The 17,993-nt window shown below is 43.2% G+C and overlaps 1 protein-coding gene across 1 annotated transcript in view; it reads right to left on the minus strand.

Moving 5' to 3' along the window:
* megf11 (multiple EGF-like-domains 11) overlaps window positions 1-11,585 on the minus strand; it is a 77,925-nt gene extending 66,340 nt beyond the window's left edge. The window contains exons 1-4 of the mRNA XM_042496285.1: window positions 11,547-11,585; window positions 7,685-7,799; window positions 2,286-2,387; window positions 1,734-1,834 (exon numbers count right to left, since the gene is read on the minus strand). Coding sequence (XP_042352219.1) covers window positions 1,734-1,834; window positions 2,286-2,387; window positions 7,685-7,791 — 310 coding nt within the window. The 5' untranslated portion in view covers window positions 7,792-7,799; window positions 11,547-11,585. The remainder of the gene's footprint in view (window positions 1-1,733; window positions 1,835-2,285; window positions 2,388-7,684; window positions 7,800-11,546) is intronic.
* Window positions 11,586-17,993: the final 6,408 nt, after the last annotated feature.

Below are 17,993 nucleotides of genomic sequence, written 5' to 3' on the forward strand. Positions count from 1 at the left end.
TCTAGTCGGAAAACTTCAAGCACTAATTAATGAGAAACAGATCAAAGTTCAACTTATCGCGGAGGAGCTTTGAGAAAATTAGACAATTACTTTCAAAAAGACGGAGTGAAACAAAAACAACAAAACTGGAGGGAAAAAACATCCTTAAAGATAATGTTGCCGATTTAGTCTCCTTTTGTGTGTCTGTGTGATAATGTTGGTTCATTCAAGGTCCACAGATTCATTTAACCACCTCTCATTGGAGCCAAGATGTTGATGTGGTGCCACATGACAAAAAAAAAAAAACAGGCAGGATTAAAAGGCAAACACTCTTGAAGCATTTCGGACTTTTAATGAAATAGACTTTGCAAAGAAAGCTACAGTAACGACACACGAGGGGGGAGGGGGGTATTTTATATTCAGTGAACAACAACGTGTCCTGAAATAGACGACATGAGTTGATTTTGGGTCGATTTACTCTATAATGCCCCCTTTTGTCACTGCATGCAAAACAGCTCGGGGAGTACAAATCTCTTAATCCTGCTAGTGAGACTGCTAGGATTAAAAGGGGTGGAACAGTTTGCAAAGGCAGCAGAAAGCAAAACTGCCCTCTCGGCCCCTATCAACTCGGTCTCCCCGCTCCACCTGAACGAGGGTTAAAGGCGAGGGCAGCTGTTTTTGCTCTCAGCCTGACATAATATCAAAACAAAGACTGTTTTTTCATACGGTAGAGAGGCGAGAGTTGAGAGGTACCTCCACGGTTTGTAGAATCATCTGGTTAACATCCTGAAAAGAATGTAATGAAAAACTAGCTCCATTGTTAGTCAAATGGTTAATGAATACATTATTGATCAATCAGCGCCTCCCTTCCTCAAGACCCCCTGATAATCACACCGGCTCTTTTTCTTCGCTGGCTGGCTTCCCGGTGCTCTGCTGCCCCGAGGCTAGTAAAGCCAAGACAAGGACAAGCCCAGCCATGGTCAAAGAGCAAACCCACACGGCCGCAGTCACTGTATCAGTCGCTCACCCATCCTGTTGCAAAAGATCTCAGAAAATATTAAAGTGTGATTTTAATCTTTTTTAAAGGGAATAAAACATTAGGTAAGGCGAGAAAATCAAAAACTTAACTCTCCGAAGCTATATGTTCTGTCTTTATTTGGCCAGCATGAAAAGATATTCAGTTTGATGTGCGTGAATAAAAATAGAAATCAATGACCATTAATGAAGCTGTAAAAAAAACGACAGGGAAGGATTGTTATCAGCGCATCGCCACAGTCCAATTTTCACGGCTTCTGCTCTTTTTTATGTTATTGAATTCCAGTGTGGTTTTATGGCGGGTGCTATACCTACTCAGTCTGTAACCAGGACCCTCTTGGCTCGTTAATTTTTCTCATTGTTATACAACTTCAATTAAATTACTCTTGCTGGAGGAGTAAAGCAGAGAGCGGTCTACTGTGCCTTCCTGTTAAATCAGGCTCAATCACCTTAAACTGAGTCAATTCACATAGATGGCGGCTAACAGAGGAAGGTAGTGTTGATGTTATTGGGTGTTTATGATATAGACGATCAGACGGTCGTGGGGGCGACGGAGGCGGGGGCCGACAGCGGGCCTGGCGGGGTATTGTAGCTTTATCTGCAAGCCACCCACAGTAACGATCAATCCTAATATTTACTCCTGTTCTCTAAATGTCTAGCAGACAAAACCTGAAATGCCATCATGGAGGACAACGGAGATTAAAAAAAAGGATACTCACGAACACACAAGTCTCCGCTCTCAAAGTAACCAGGGCAACACTGTGAGCGGCGCCTATACATGGTCCTCACTCCCCGCCGGTAAGCCGTCTTATAGCTGATCCTGGAGAAACACACACACAGAGAGACAGCAACGTGATGCAAAGAGTGACCCATCCTCAAGGGCACAGAAACATATAGAAGGGTAAAGTAAGTTGCACCATATTTCTCTAATGTTATTGGCAAGTTTTTAAAGTGCAGCGAGGAAAAAAAAATTAAAAGCCAGGGGAATTTTGTGTATAACACCTGCTACATAAAAGACAGTATTTGGGAGGTGACTCTGTGTACTTATTTAGCTGGATACCGACTATAAACCTTAATGGAGTAATTAAAACATTTACTGTGAGATGATTACAGTCAGAGGCGTCCAGGCTCTGAGCACTTCACTGTCAGCCACATTTACAAGGACATTTACTGTGGCCTTCATTGACTTGGCTCTGATTTTGGGGGACAGTAAAGGGCGAGTCACTCGTCAAACAGAAATTGGGACAAACAAGAGGCTCCTCCAAACTTACCGGTGCCTTGTGCATTTAAACCAGTTGAGGATGTCAGTGCATCTGGTGTAGTAGATCTGGTCGAATGGGTGGGCGTAGGATTCCTGGACAGTCACAGCATAGCTAGAAGGCAGAAATGTAAATGATAGAGAGAAGTGCTAATTGTGAGATCATTTCTCTTTATTTAACCATTTCCATTAGAACGCAACATTTCAGAAAAAGATTTTGAACTCTCTCCTACTAAATTCATCTGGCAGCTATATTTAAGTTTTCAGATTCATAATTTTACAATCATTTGTTAAACATTAAACCAGAGCAGTTCCCAAGCCTTTGGACATGTTGGGAAGCGCTAGCTGGAGCGCCTTGTCATATTTCAGATGTCTTATTAGTTGTTAGCAGTTCAAGCAAAGAGACTTTTCCCCTCTGAATGTCTCAGATGGTTTCACTAGAATAACAGTTAATTTGAGGCCCAAAGAAGCAGAAGTATCCAATATTTCACATGAAAAACAAAGATAAGAGAGTATATCAACAAATGACTGGAAACTTGTTCAACAGAATTGAATGTTTTCTTCTTCTCTACCCTCTTAATTACCTCAAGACCCCTCAGATTTATCACACGTCACTCTAAAGGGGCAAAAAATCCTGGGTTGGGAGTAACTCAGCTAAACTGAATAAATAGCTCCGTCTTTACCTGCTACAGTTAAATGTTTACACAGTGATTCATCAACATGAATCTAATACAACAGTGACAAGAGCATTCTCCTGCAGAACAAGGGCTTTTATTTTAGGTACATTTTGCTGATAATATATCTGCATTTTTTACTTAAAACTCAGGTAGCAAATCTGCTGCTCCACTTGGCTCTGTGTTGAGGCTTAAGAAACTGAGGCATGTTGGGAAACTTTGGCCAATCACAGTTCATTTCAGAGAGAGTTCATTCTTATTGGCTGTTCTGCTGATGCAGTTGCACATGCAAGTCCATCCATCCATCCATTTTCTTCCGCTTATCCGGGGTCGGGTCGCGGGGGCAGCAGCCTAAGCAGGGAAACCCAGACTTCCCTCTCCCCGGCCACTTCGTCCAGCTCTTCCCGGGGGACCCCGAGGCGTTCCCAGGCCAGCTGTGAGACGTAGTCTCTCCAGCGTGTCCTGGGTCTTCCCTGGGGCGTGCCCTGAACACCTCACCAGTGAGGCGTCCTGGAGGCATCCTAATTAGATGCCCGAGCCACCTCATCTGGCTCTTCTCAATGCGGAGGAGCAGCAGCTCTACTCCAAGCTCCTCCCAGATGACCGAGCTTCTCACCCTATCTCTAAGGGAGAGCCCAGCCACCCTACGGAGGAAACTCATTTCGGCCGCTTGTACCCGTGATCTTGTTCTTTCGGTCACTACCAAAAGCTCATGACCATAGGTGAGGGTAGGAACGAAGATCGACTGGTAAATCGAGAGTGAAATGAGAGAGGGTAGCCTCCCTCCGCCTTCGGGTTGGGGGACGGATCCTGACTGTTGTTTGTGCCTATGGTCCAAACAGCAGTTCAGAGTATCCACCCTTTTTCGAGTCCTTAGAGGGGGTGCTGGAGAGTGCTCCTTCTGGGGACTCCCTCGTTCTGCTGGGGGACTTCAACGCTCACGTTGGCAATGACAGTGAGACCTGGAGGGGCGTGATCGGGAGGAATGGCCCCCCCGATCTGAACCCGAGTGGTGTTTTGTTATTGGACTTCTGTGCTCGCCACAGATTGTCCATAACGAAGACCATGTTCAAGCATAAGGGTGTCCATATGCGCACTTGGCATCAGGACACCCTAGGCCGCAGTTCAATGATCGACTTTGTAGTCGTATCGTTGGACTTGCGGCCGTAGGACACTCGGGTGAAGAGAGGGGCGGAGCTGTCAGGGTCTGCTGGGAACGTCTGGCAGAGTCTCCCGTCAGAAGGAGCTTCAACTCCCACCTCCAGAAGAGCTTCGACCAAGTCCCGGGGGAGGCTGGGGACATTGAGTCCGAGTGGGCCGTGTTCCGTGCCTCCATTGCTGAGGTGGCCGACCGGTGCTGTGGCCGTAAGGTGGTTGGTGCCTGTCAGGGCGGCAACACCCGAACCCGCTGGTGGACACCGGCGGTAAGGGGTGCCGTCAAGCTGAAGAAGGAGTCCTATCGGGCCTTCTTGGCCTGTGGGACTCCGGAGGCAGCAGACAGGTACCGACAGGCCAAGCGGAGTGCGGCGGCGGCGGTCGCCGAGGCGAAAACCCGGGCATGGAAGGAGTTCGGCGAGGCCATGGAAAACGACTTCCGGACGGCTTCGAAGAGGTTCTGGACCACCATCCGGCGTCTCAGGAGGGGGAAACAGTACTCCATCAACACTGTGTATGGTGGCGACGGGGCGCTGCTGACCTCGACTCGGGACGTTGTGGATCGGTGGAAGGAATACTTCGAAGACCTCCTCAATCCCACCGACACGCCTTCCATTGGGGAAGCAGGGCCTGGGGACCCGGGGGTGGGCTCCTCTATCTCTGGGGCTGAGGTTACTGAGGTGGTCAAAAAGCTCTTCGGTGGCAGGGCCCCGGGGGTGGACGAGGTCCGCCCGGAGTTCCTCAAGGCCCTGGATGTTGTGGGGCTGTCGTGGCTGACACGACTCTGCAACATTGCGTGGACATCGGGGGCAGTGCCCTTGGACTGGCAGACTGGGGTGGTGGTCCCTCTTTTCAAGAAGGGGGACCGGAGGGTGTGTTCCAACTACAGGGGGATCACACTCCTCAGCCTCCTGGTAAGGTCTATTCGGGGGGTACTAGAGAGGAGGGTCCGCCGGATAGTCGAACCCCGGATTCAGGAGGAGCAATGAGGTTTTCGCCCCGGTCGTGGAACTGTGGACCAGCACTGGACCCTTGGCAGGATCCTTGAGGGTGCTTGGGAGTTTGCCCAACCAGTCCACATGTGCTTTGTGGACTTGGAGAAGGCATTTGACCGTGTCCCTCGGGGAGTCCTGTGGGGGGTTCTCCGGGAATATGGGGTTTCGGACTCCCTGATATGGGTTGTCCGTTCCCTGTATGACCGGTGCCGGAGCTTGGTCCGCATTGCCGGCAGTAAGTCGAACTCGTTTCCGGTGAGGGTTGGACTCCGCCAGGGCTGCCCTTTGTCGCCGATTCTGTTCATAACTTTTATGGACAGAATTTCTAGGCGCAGCCAGGGTGTTGAGGGGGTCAAGTTTGGTGACCTCAGGATTAGGTCTCTGCTCTTTGCAGATGATGTGGTCCTGTTGGCTTCATCGGGCCGCGACCTTCAGCTCTCACTGGATCGGTTCGCAGCCGAGTGTGAAGCGGCTGGAATGAGAATCAGCACCTCCAAATCCGAGACCATGGTACTCAGCCGGAAAAGGGTGGCGTGCCCCCTCCGGATCGGGGATGAAGTCCTGCCCCAAGTGGAGGAGTTTAAGTACATGCAAGTCCCTTCAGTATAATTAAATGGCAGTGAATACTACAGAGAAAGTTGTTATTCCAGCATTGGCAACACCTAACTACACTAAAAAGCAACCAAAAAACGGACTTATCAAAAAAAGAAAAAAAACTAAGGGCTCACTGCCGCAGCTTCAAGTTCATGTTTATGTAGCTAACATTAGTGAGAGCCTCAAATTACAATGTGTCCTCCACCTCGCTCTCCACTGCTACAGGCCACTGTGCTGGGAAGAGAGCGAACAGCAGCTCTGACATGGGATCTCTAGTCAACAGCTGCAGCAACTCCAAGCCAGGCAGCAAAAACTCCGTCTCTTGGGGGCCGGACAGCCCGACTCCCCATCTGGAGCAAACGTTCTGTTGCTGCAGTTACGCAAGTTAGATCCCTGCTGTGAAATCCGGGACTGGGGGGTTTTTGCTGGCCAAATTCGAGCTGCTACAGCCGCCAACCGAGGGTCTGTCTCTCAAGCTGCTGCCTGCTCTCCTCCTGGGGAAGAAGTCCAAAGTAGAGGGTGAAACTGGAGTGGGTTTTCACCCCTGTCCCATCCTGCTCCAAAAAAAAAAAACTCCTGTCCCATCCCAATCCAAGTAACCAAGTAAAGGGGAGCAAGTAAAAAACAAAATCCCTGTCCCGTCGCTGTCCCAGAAGAATGACTTCAGTTCCATCTCATCTCTGTGTGGAGTTTGTATAAAAAAATAGCCTAACATTTATCACACAAATATTAGAAGAGTATATTTATATATAAAAACTATGTATTCAATCAACTATTGAGCAAAGTAGAATGCTGAAATAACTCCAAACATAACAGCTGGAACAGTTTTCCATTCTGGCCTGCATTTGACTCTGTTGCAGTATTTTAATTTTATATCCTCTTAATATGTTGCATGCTTGTTGTATGAACCCAACACCAAGGGAAAGTCCATGCAAGTAAAAATTCACTTGGTAATGAACCTTATGCTGATTATGATGCTAACTGCTAAAATCATGAGGAATGTTGTGTTTCTTTCACACTGGTAAGTAACATCTAATGTTGACTATTTACTGAAACATATCTTTAGTGTAACTAATGACAACACAAACTGTAGGCTTACAGTTTGTGTTGTCATTATTGCCTCCCATTCGCTTGGACTGGATGGCTGGAACTTACATAATGCACCTTTAAGTAACATTTTGAATGTAGGACTTTTAACTGTGATGAAGTATTTGTACTTCATTAAAGGACCTGAATACTTCTTGCATCAGTGGAAGACGCTGCTGCAATCACAGTAAATGTTGCAGGGAACATAGATTTTCATGCTCCTTGGAGATGTTCTTAGAGAGAAAAAAAAACAATAACAGCACACAGGTCTTGTCAGTGGATACAGCCCCAATGAAAGTAATACAATAACTTTGATATGCAAAGAAAGGACTTGAAAGGAGCTTTTAGGTGATTCATGCTAGTGATATATGCAGCCGGAGGCGGTCTGAGGATATTGGAGGACCTCAAAGCCACAAACACAGCCCACTTAGGGAATTCATTTCGATGCCAACAAGGTGGAACCACGATCCCTGAGTACACTCACCTTGGTCAGGCAATAATCCAGATAATATATCTTCACAGCTTTCTTTCCTCCCCTTTGCATCGAGGACAGAAATTATTCCTGCTTATTTCTCATAAGTGACACTGCCCAGCACAACTGATAATTATTCAGGCTCTATGGCTGTCCAGATTGATCGGGATGAGAGTACACTGATCAATTTGCCTGCGTATTTCATTTGAAGCTGCAACTCCTCCCATCTCTCAGCGCATTGGCGACATGAGCTGTGCAGGATCGATACTGCTGTATGGACTTTGAGAATAGATCTGGAACTTTACTTAAGAGCACTTGTAGCAGGTACACTGAAAAAGTTCCAAGATCGACACTGTCAGTCCTGGCACCGCTCAACTATCATTCTCAGGATCTAAAATTCAATGTATTGTGGTAAACGCATGCAGATATTGCTCACCTCTCCCAGTGGCTGCAGACGTTGGGGTCGTCAGGGTTCAGACTCCATACATTAGTGGTCAGGCTCAGAACAAGCAGCAGGGTGGGCAGGGCAATGGATGACCCCATTCTTCACTCTAAGGAGGGGCATGGGAAAAAAGATAGATGGTGTTACTTCGACTGTAACTTGGATCAGTTCTCTAATTGGTCTTTTAAATACAAACCAATTGGTACTTTAAATTGGGATATCTCTATCTAGTATTTTTTTGAGAAATGAATAACAAAACTATGCTTGTTTAAAGAAATAGTTTGATAGTTTGGGAGCTGCAATCATTTGGGTTTTTTTGCCAAGAGCAAGATGAAAAGATGCAACTGTCATCAGTGCTGTATTTGAGGGCATATGCAGGTATACAGGGGATATTTACCTCTTTTTTGCACATTTACACCATATCCACCATTCTAATCCTATCTTAAGTTATTGGGATATATAGGAGAGTATATCCACTTCCTCCATAGTATCCTACCCATTTATCTAGTAGTGCACCCACCTCATCAACACCACAACACCGATAGCTAATGAAGCTGAAGATAGCAGCTGCTTAGGTTAGGTTAGCTTAGCATAAAGGCTGGAAACGAGTGGAAACAGGTAGGCTGCTCCTGTCCAAAAGGTAGTAAACTATGCCTACCATTTAAAAATGTCTTAATGTAAAATGTTTGTTTAAGCTGTTAAAAAAAAATCTAATTGTGGTTTTGAAGGGGAGTTATGTGTAGAAAATGTTAGGACATTAATTAGTGAACTTTACATGTGTTCAGACAGAATCCAAAGTGAATTTCAAAGGCGGCACAACTTTGCTTACAAAATCAATGTTCCTGATGAGCTCTGAGATCAGTGAGAGGCTGTGCTGTGTATACACATGTTCACAGGTTACTGCCCTGTTAACCGCCTGCCTGCAAGAGCATTAACCCGAAAGGTATAGTGTTTTTTAAAAGTGGCTGCTGCCACCACAGTGATGGCTGTCATGCCAGGCAGGTGCTCCAGTGAACACTGGTAGACGTACAAGCTAGCTTGTAGCTGCATACTGCCGCAAGACAACAGAAACCACTGAAATTACTAAAAATGTCTACATATTTGATAGATACTTTATTATGTTACGGGAGTTCATTCACAGCTAAGCACGCACAACCACGCATTACATAAAAGCACTTCTGTAATTATCCACAGGAAAAAAATAAAATAAAATAAATAAATACTAAATGATAAATAGTAAAAATAATAAATAAAATAAAATAAAATAATATCAGTTAATAATAAATACTATGTAGTGTATACAATTTCAAAAGTGCAAAAGTGCAGTAGTTAAAAACAATGGCAGCAGGAAGGAAAGTCTTGCTGCAGCATTCAGTCCTGCATAAGCATTTGGACAATTACCCCTTCATCTGAAGTTTGGTTAAAATGTTATCCCAGGCCTAGTTTTTTTTCACTAGTTGTCCTCAGAAGGTGCTGACACTGTGTTGAACATCTCCAGGTATTCAGACACCAACATTACTAGCACCTCTATCTTGACTTCTTTCAGCCTCCGTGACGTCTGCTATCCTATTTGACAGGCCAAACCCCAACTGGCAACTGCCAAAAGTTCAACATGTTTAACTTAACATGGCAGAGCAAAAACTAAACCACCTCATTCAAAACCGCTTCCCCTCTGCCGCCCTCCCATCATAGAAATGACCGGGGGCCGCGAGTTACTGCGTGGCTGTGCACATTCCTAGCTAGCTTGTGGCAAACATCTGCACCTTACATTGCATTAGATGTTTGGGGCCAATATGAAATTTAAGCAAATAACGCAGGGTGAAAATTTGCTTTGATTTCTATGTGAACACACAGAACTGGCAGATGGATTTTTTTTTAAAGCCCATCTCTGGACGGACCTAAGTTGGCCTTTTCCCCCAAAGAGAACTGGAAACAGTGATGGAGGTGGGGCCCTGATTATTCCTATGAAAGTTGTTCAGTGGTGCATGAAGCCATGAAATTACCCGGATGATCTGCGCTACTTCTGCAACTTTGGACCCTTAGAGTAAGCACACCCGAGACTTCCAACAGCCGAGCCGGCTACTTCCAGTTTAGTGGTCTGCTAACTTGAATTGGGATAAAAATTATTTAATCTTGCAGATCTTCTAGACTTTCCAAATGTTATCGCATTGAAGGGATCATATCCTGATAGTGAAACAACACATTTTCCGTCGGTATTGACACTCAAAAATATAATGTATCCACTGATTTACAGATGTCTCTCTCACAGTGTTAATCTATTTGAAAAAGTCTTTTTGGGCCCCATGGCATCGCATGACAGGCTTGGGAGTTATACTTACACTGTTTTTCACTATTAAAATCACCATCTCCTAACTCAATCACATGAATGACAGTTAGATAAGTCTGGAATCTGCTCTAAGTCAGCGTTACAATTTTAGGGACAAAATTTAAATAAGGGCTATTTAAGTGTTTGTAGTGGGAGGTTTATGTATCTCAGGAAGAGGTCCACTAGTTTTCAGTATCTTTTTCACAATGTAAGTCTGTGGGAAAAAGTATTTTTGGGACTAATGGCATCACCTGATGGACAAAAAAGTTGTATTTTTACATGATTTGGCCACTTTGTCAAATTCACTACAGTTATGCTAACTCTCCCCTGACTGTGGCTTCATATTTATCAAGAAAGTGGTGTTAACTTTCTCATCTAATTCCCTTCAAGAAAGCAAATAAATGTACTTTCCAGTACGTAAAACTATTTCCTTAAAGTAGTTTTGCAGCTAGAGATTGCTGCATGGCATGCCTGCGCTTCTTTAACATTTGCTCGTATGCTTTTCTCCTTCATCGAGACCTTCAAAGAGCACATGTGGTCCGCTCTGTGAGCAGCTGCAGAGATGAAACCTCCCTGTGACAGTGACTGAGATGCTGATTTGTTTAGACCAGCAGGTTATTTCATTAGACCTATAGACAGGGGGAGAGTGCATATGATCAACAGGCATGACAGTGATGGATTCGCCATACGAGCAGGTCTCACCTCAATACATCGCCACCAAAGATAAAGATATATGGATGACACATGTATGACTGACACACAACATATCTAAGGTTAATGCCTGGATGCTATTAACAGTAACTGTATCCTGTGTGTGGTGTGTCGTGACTCTGAATATGATGTGGCCTCTGGAGAAGGGAAAACTCACACGTTGCTGTATTACACAAAGAAACTCACCACTGACTCGTCTGTGTAACTTTGCATGGCTCGTCATGGTCACACGTGATGCTGGGTTTGCATGTATACATTAGTCTGTGTGCCCTGCATGTGCTTCCTTGTGTTATAGGGGATGTGCTTGTGAGTGACTGTATCCAGTAACACAGGCATTCACATGTTCAGCTAATCTTCTGCATTGATAGCCGTGTGTAGTTCACTCACATGTGAAAGAAAATCAATCAGACCTCCACTTTCTCTAAGTAGCAGTTCATCTGAACAGGCAGAGGTTAAAGTCATGTTCATTTCCTTAACAGGATGATTAATCAACATGCACACATGTTAAAGGGCTACAGCCGCTTTCATATTCAGACCCCTTTCTGAAACAATCCTGTTAAATACTACAGGGACTCTGCTTGATTGACTGGAAAGCTTTTATTGCTGCTGCGATTAGGCCACCACCCGCGCTCACTCCTCTGAACCGCTCTGGACAAGTGGAAATACCTCATAACTTGTCATGTCACATTTTGCAAACCTCACAAGCTCTCAGTCAGAAGCCTGCAGCGGTAGGCCACGAGTTGATAAAATTAGGATTATCCCGAGTATGTGGCAAGGTAGCCAGGACAAGCAGCCGGAGGCACGTGGCCCTAAGCTCACCTAATCCTCCAGCCTGTGGTCCCTGGGTGTTTTTAGTGGATGCTGAGGGGGCTCTGGAAGCACAAAGTGACAGAAGTGCCGCTGTGCCCAGGCACACACACACACTCACTGGGAGAGGTGATGACAGGTCGCAGATCTGTGGGAGAGAGGAAAAATAATGAGCTTATGATGACACACAGAAGACACATGCTTCGTTGCCCGCTCTCACACGCATGCGCGCGCACAAACTCATAAATTTCTTATGGGATCAAGAATCTCAACAGGGATGTAGTTCACAAAAGCTGCTCTTGAAAGGCCAATTTACTCTCGTGCAGCCTCCACATCCGACCACACAGTTTTCACTCCATTTTCCAGCATCCTCCTACCTGGTATCCACAGACTCACTATGTTACCCACAGGAATAAAAGCCTATATTAACTCAAGAGGGCCAAATACAATGAACTCTGTTCACACTTCAAACACTGCAAGTGGCTAGTCCACAGTGTGACAAGATGACGTTATGTATGCTCATTAACGAAGCCTACACAGAGGTTATTGCGATGATAATGCAGGACATGAGCAGAACATTGATGTGTTTATCAGCTCTCGCACTTCACTGCTCTTAATGATTCCTCCAGAAGGTCAGAGGGCAGCTTTGAGATTCTTCTGGCCTACATGTGTTCTGAATGCTGAATTAAGATGTAAACATAAGTACGACAAAATAATATGGCTGTTTTTGTTCATGGCTAAATAAATAATTCAACATTTTTCTTTCGCATGTAAACTGTTGCTAAGGCCCAGCTGGTTGGACATTCAGACAGAGCAGTGAAGAAATAATGTAGCAAGACTCAATAGGAGAAAGATTATTTAGAGATGTCTGATTGGTTATAACAACTGAATTTAAATTAACATGTCTAAAGAGGCACCATCATTTAGCTGACCCACAAATACACAACACCTTTACTGCAATAAGCGCAAATAAATAAATAATAAACATCTGGAGAACTCGATCAGATCTATCAGATTAATAAAGAGCCCACACTTATTTTATTCTGTTTCTGCTTTCACTCAACAAAAACCACGAAAGTTAGTTTTTGTATTTTGCTTCTGCTTAATTGTGGTCATATAAGTTCCAAATTTAAATGTCTATGTGACTTTTTCACAACCCTTTTTTTTTTTTTTTTTTTACCAGTTTTCTGATTAACTCCTTAAAGCTGTAGTTGGCAACTTTTACAAAAAAAACCACCTTTGTCATAATTTCTGAAACTGTCACTATATTCACACAGCAGATAAATAATTTGCAAAAAACAAAAACAGCAACAACAAATAAAATCATATCCCTCTGCCTCTATTGCCCTGTAGCGCTTCAACTGGCATTAGTGCATGAGAACAAAAACAGCCAATCAGAGCTGAGGAGTCTCTACGGCCACGTTTAGTGGAGAATGGCCCTACTAAAAATGGAAAAGCCTTTCCTTCGCATTTTTTAAAAGATCTGCATTCATATGATAATGAGCTTTGTGCACAGGGGCCGCAAAACCAAAAATGCTGTATCACGCACGCCAAGCCAGTAGTTGGCAGTGTAACTTTGTAATGACACACCATAGAAGAACACCATGGGCATATGCAAAGTGCAACCGTGACATCACTGTTCTCACAGGATCCGTGCATTGCAAGTTTACAACGGTTATAGAGCGGGTTGTGTTTTCAAAAGATTACACTCTGGAATCCGGTTTCAAAAGGTTGTGTTTTCAGGCCCCCAAAACGCAGTTGAAGTGTAAATGAAACGCCAAACCGTTTAATGCAAGAGCTGTTGCTATGTAAATGGTCCCTCGGCTGTCAATCAGAAACATATTTTGGTGCACTGTTTAGTTGTAAAATGACAATATTTGCTCCGGCCAGTGGGCAGTGCTTGGCTCTTCAGTTGACTGTCTCTAACATGGTGTTTGCGTCAAAAACAAGGCGACCTGATTTTTCTTTTTTCTTTCCATTTTTGCATGTTTTATGTCTAGTATGCTTCTTTCGGAATATAGTGATATTTTCAGCATATATGACAAAAAGTTACTCTGCACTGTACTTTCTTACTTACTAACTGTATCTTTAAGTGTGCAACAAAGCCCTCAATTTAATTTAGGGTTTACTTATGACATGTCTTTGTTTGTAGCCAACTCAAATTATTTTGCATGCTGCATTTATTTCTCGAGCCACCGTTACAAAAAAAGAGAGACTGCAGGTACAAAATCTGATCTGAAATCAAATCTTCTGTGCAGGTTGTCACTATTGTCCCATGTTATCAAACTGAGATTTCATGCCAAAGCTTACCCTGTTAGATCTGCTTACAATCTACCTCCACCAACACATTTGTGTGCGGCACAGCGTGAGTCTGTGGAACAGGCTGGTGACTTTAAAAATCTAAATGTCAAGGACAAGAAACTTCCTGATATTTTGTCATACTTGAATAGATCCCTGCCATGTCCTTTAAGGTGGATTTTATCATTTGAATGTTTAAAAAATAATACTAAATGTAACACGCTTTTAATAATGGTGCACTGGGTCGAAGTGAACTGTTCGCTGTCGATTCTGCATACAGCAAGCGTGAACAAAGAGCACTGCATAAGACAGAGAAGTCAGATCAATATGACGCTCATCACTTGGGGCCCTCCTGTACGCCCTCCTCCCTGTATCTGCCGACATCCACGAAAACAGTTTGTTTCTGTTTTGCCTTCAAATGTGTTCACTTTACACCAAAGAAAATGTTCTCCAGAGACCTTATTCCCCCCTAAATGAATTTCTCTCCTGTTCCTCGCCACTTTGATTACCGAGACTATGAAACCCCCTCAGTCGCTGAGCTGCTGTATCTGATCCCGCTGACAAACTGCTGAAATAGCAACATCATTTGATGGAGACACAAATGCAGAGCAAGAGAGGCAGAGTATAGTGTTAAGGTGTTCTTAGGATGTGGAGTATGTGAGGACGGGACTTTTGGATCTTGACACGGACACCCATGGTGAACATCAGACCCCTGCCTGCAGAGACATTCACACCGATGAGCCACAGCCACCTATGTCCCCAGCACTGCCTATCAGCTGAGACATCTGCATGATTAAAGCCATGTGTCTTCAGCGTGTGACTTATTAAAGTTCGATGCAATTAACCACCACATCCCCTGGCTGACCAGCACCTGCACTCTTCCATGAATGATGCTCAGCAGGCATGACTGACTGGCACGAGTCAGAAGCTCACCTCCCATCTATAGATCCCAGCTGCTTCTGAGGCTCATCGCAGTGCTCCATGTGCTCATTCATCACAACGCTCAGTTTCGTCTTGCTTGTGTTAATTTACATCTACATAATGGAAACCAGTCAACGGAAACATTGCTCGGTATTGCAATCTTGTCTGGAGCAGCAGAGAGAATGCCTGATCAGTTGTGGGCTTCTGTGTGTAACATGTCTTTGCACGATCAGCCCATTATCCCTCCTCTGGATTCAAGTGGAGGGCTCATATACAATTTTTATGAGAATTCTCCTGGCCACTCAATCTGTTTTGTAATCACTACTGAAAGATTCCCGGAGCAACCTAATTTGGAGTGATCTAAAGGTTACAGGTGTAACCGCGTAGCACAGAGTGCCAATGAGATAAGCCTCACTGCTGGCCATCTCTGTCTGCTGCTGGGGGCTGTGAGTCATTAAGAGTCAGGCCTCATTAGAGAGGCCATGGTGTGGTGCATCATAGACACCGCTTCCCCCGGCTTCAGCCACACACCTGAGCATCTGATGTGTAGGAGGCCAGGAGGACAATGACATGTCGGGCGACGTGCTGGTTTCTGACAAGTGGAGCTGCAGAACAGCACACAACTAAATCCTGCTGCTACCGACCGTAAAAACTGGAGTTAAGCTCCTTATATTTTAGACACAGGTTTAGACTGCTGAATGGTGGAAAGTAGTGCTGGGCGATATGGCTTTAAAATAATATTGCACTATTTTAAGGCTATATCGTGATACACAATATATGTCTTAATATATTTAAATGTCCTGTGTACTGTTAAGTTCAACACACCACTGTTAGAATAACATTTTAAAAAAATGGTTATAAGAATGTTAAATCATGTACTTTTATATAGATTTTTTTTTTAAAAAAAAGATTGTTATAATTAAATAAATCAAAGTGGAAAACCATGGTGCTTTTATTTTGAAGGACCTAGCTCATTTTAGGCTTAAAGTGTCGTTCAGAGTTCAATTTCCTTATGTCTTGTTTTCTAAATGCAGTGACTGTAGGATGATAGAAGCAAATAGTGTTTTATAATCCCATGTGGGATGGGCCAACAGGCATGACACCAAAATAAAAAATGGATTAATGAATGGAACAGAGTATTGCACATAATTTTTACTTCTATTTAAAGAAAGGATGTAAACACTTCTTCCACCACAGAAAAAAAAGCCCATCTTGGGCCATCTTGACCTTCATGGCAACAAGGAATCTAGTTAGTGATTTTTTTTAGTTTTTCTTGATTTCCTGTTTTATTCCTCACTATATATACACACATCACTTTAAGGAGACCAAACGCATGAATTGGCATCAAGTGTATTGAAGTCGTAAAGCCCGAGAGGGTGTTTGTCGCTGCGTTTATGAGAATTTCAGTACTGCTGACAGCATGAAGTGCAGCCAAAGCAGCAATGTCTTATACCTGATCTCAGTAAAAATGCACTCCTTGGTACTTTACTTTTTATTACACTTGAAAAATTAGGAATGCCAGCTTGACATGATCCAGCTAAGGATTAACTTTACAATCTCTCAATCTCAGAGCGGACACTATGTGACTATAATACTGCTTAGTTATGGTTATGGACATTAGAAGTCAACTCATTTGTGAGGATAGGACAGAGTGAATTCACTATGTCTGATTTATATGCGACAGGAAAAGAGTTCCATCCTGCTTTAGCTTTGGGCTTTAGCATATGATTTTCCGAGCAGAGGGTGAAGATGGACAGAAGACAGATGTGCAATATTCATATTATTATTAGCGTAGACGACATTCATATATATATATAGATATATATTTATATACAGTTTTCAATTTCCCAGGAGTACAAATGCAGTTGGCCACCACAGCACTTCACTATACATTCTACCTATAAGGATATACTGTATTAAAGAGAAAACATTTTTTGAAAAAGTATTTGGAGACCTGATCTCGGGCATTGCAAGTGTCCACTGCAGATTCTAACTTTGTACATTCACACAACCAGTTTGCATTAAAAATCAATCTGATTTATGTCTTTAAAGACTGTGCTTTTTTTCCCCCTAACTTTAGGTCAATCTATGTATATTAATAAATCAAGTAGACACAGAAATCTATCACAAGAAGGAATAGAGTATGTTTTAGAGGTGAGACAATTAATCAATCAAAAGGGGGTTTAATCTACAAAATGACCATTATATAAATTAATCATTCCGTGTTACCTTTAGGGCTTCAACGATATGACATTTTCACGGTACAACTATCTCAGAAAGTATTGCGGTTTCATGATATGACCATATACAGTATTATACAATTATTACTGCGATTATCAGTTACACTGACACTAACAAGAATGAAAACATAAGGATTTTCACAGCTAAACAAAAGCTTCATTACTGTAACTGAAACCATTCTTTTAAATGGAAGTCATGTGTCTCTCTTTTGAAAATAAGTGTGATATATGAATGGGATTCTTTATCTGCTTTATCTGCGTCTCATCCATATGTGCCCATATGTTTTACAAATTTTTCGGCTATTGATATTCCAGAAGGAAAGTTAGCTTTTTGTCTAACCCTCCGCTCTTCTCCCCACCCTATCTGGCTTAGAATAACCTGTGATGTCTAAGTCATATAAGAAGAAAAAACACCCCTCGATTTTCATACCACAGTATAACTCAAAACCAACCTTGCATGCCTCTGCAGAAAATGGTGAACATATTGATGTTTTATGATTGATCGGGGACCTGATTTAACAACAGCAAAACTGTATCAAAACATCCGTTTACAGCCTCTCACACAGCTTGTGCAGTTTAATCCAAGTCTTTCCAGACATGCATTTTTCTTTAAAAAAGTATTGGCGTCTATTTTTGAAGACAGCATAGATAAGTTTCACTTTCAGATTCTAATATTTTAGTGAAAATGCATGTTTTACTGAGCATATGAAATGAGACTTGGATTATACTGCGTGAGTTGTGTGGGGGTTTGTGAATGGATGTTTTGATATAGTTTTGCTGTTGTTGACCCTTTGAAACCTGAGCAAATCAGCATGGTTTTTGTCTAAAACATGGGAAGAAGGCCATGGGCAACAAAATAAATGACCCAAAACTTGGCAAGAAATTACCAGAAAATAAGCAAACATTTAAAAACAAAATAAATAAATAAAACCACTACCAAAAAAAGAAATAAAAAAAGAAATTACCTTTGAAAAAGTGTTTAAAAATGTAATAATTTTGC

Source organism: Plectropomus leopardus, chromosome 11 (assembly GCF_008729295.1).
Source record: "Plectropomus leopardus isolate mb chromosome 11, YSFRI_Pleo_2.0, whole genome shotgun sequence".
In the NCBI taxonomy this organism is placed as follows: Eukaryota; Metazoa; Chordata; class Actinopteri; order Perciformes; family Serranidae; genus Plectropomus; species Plectropomus leopardus.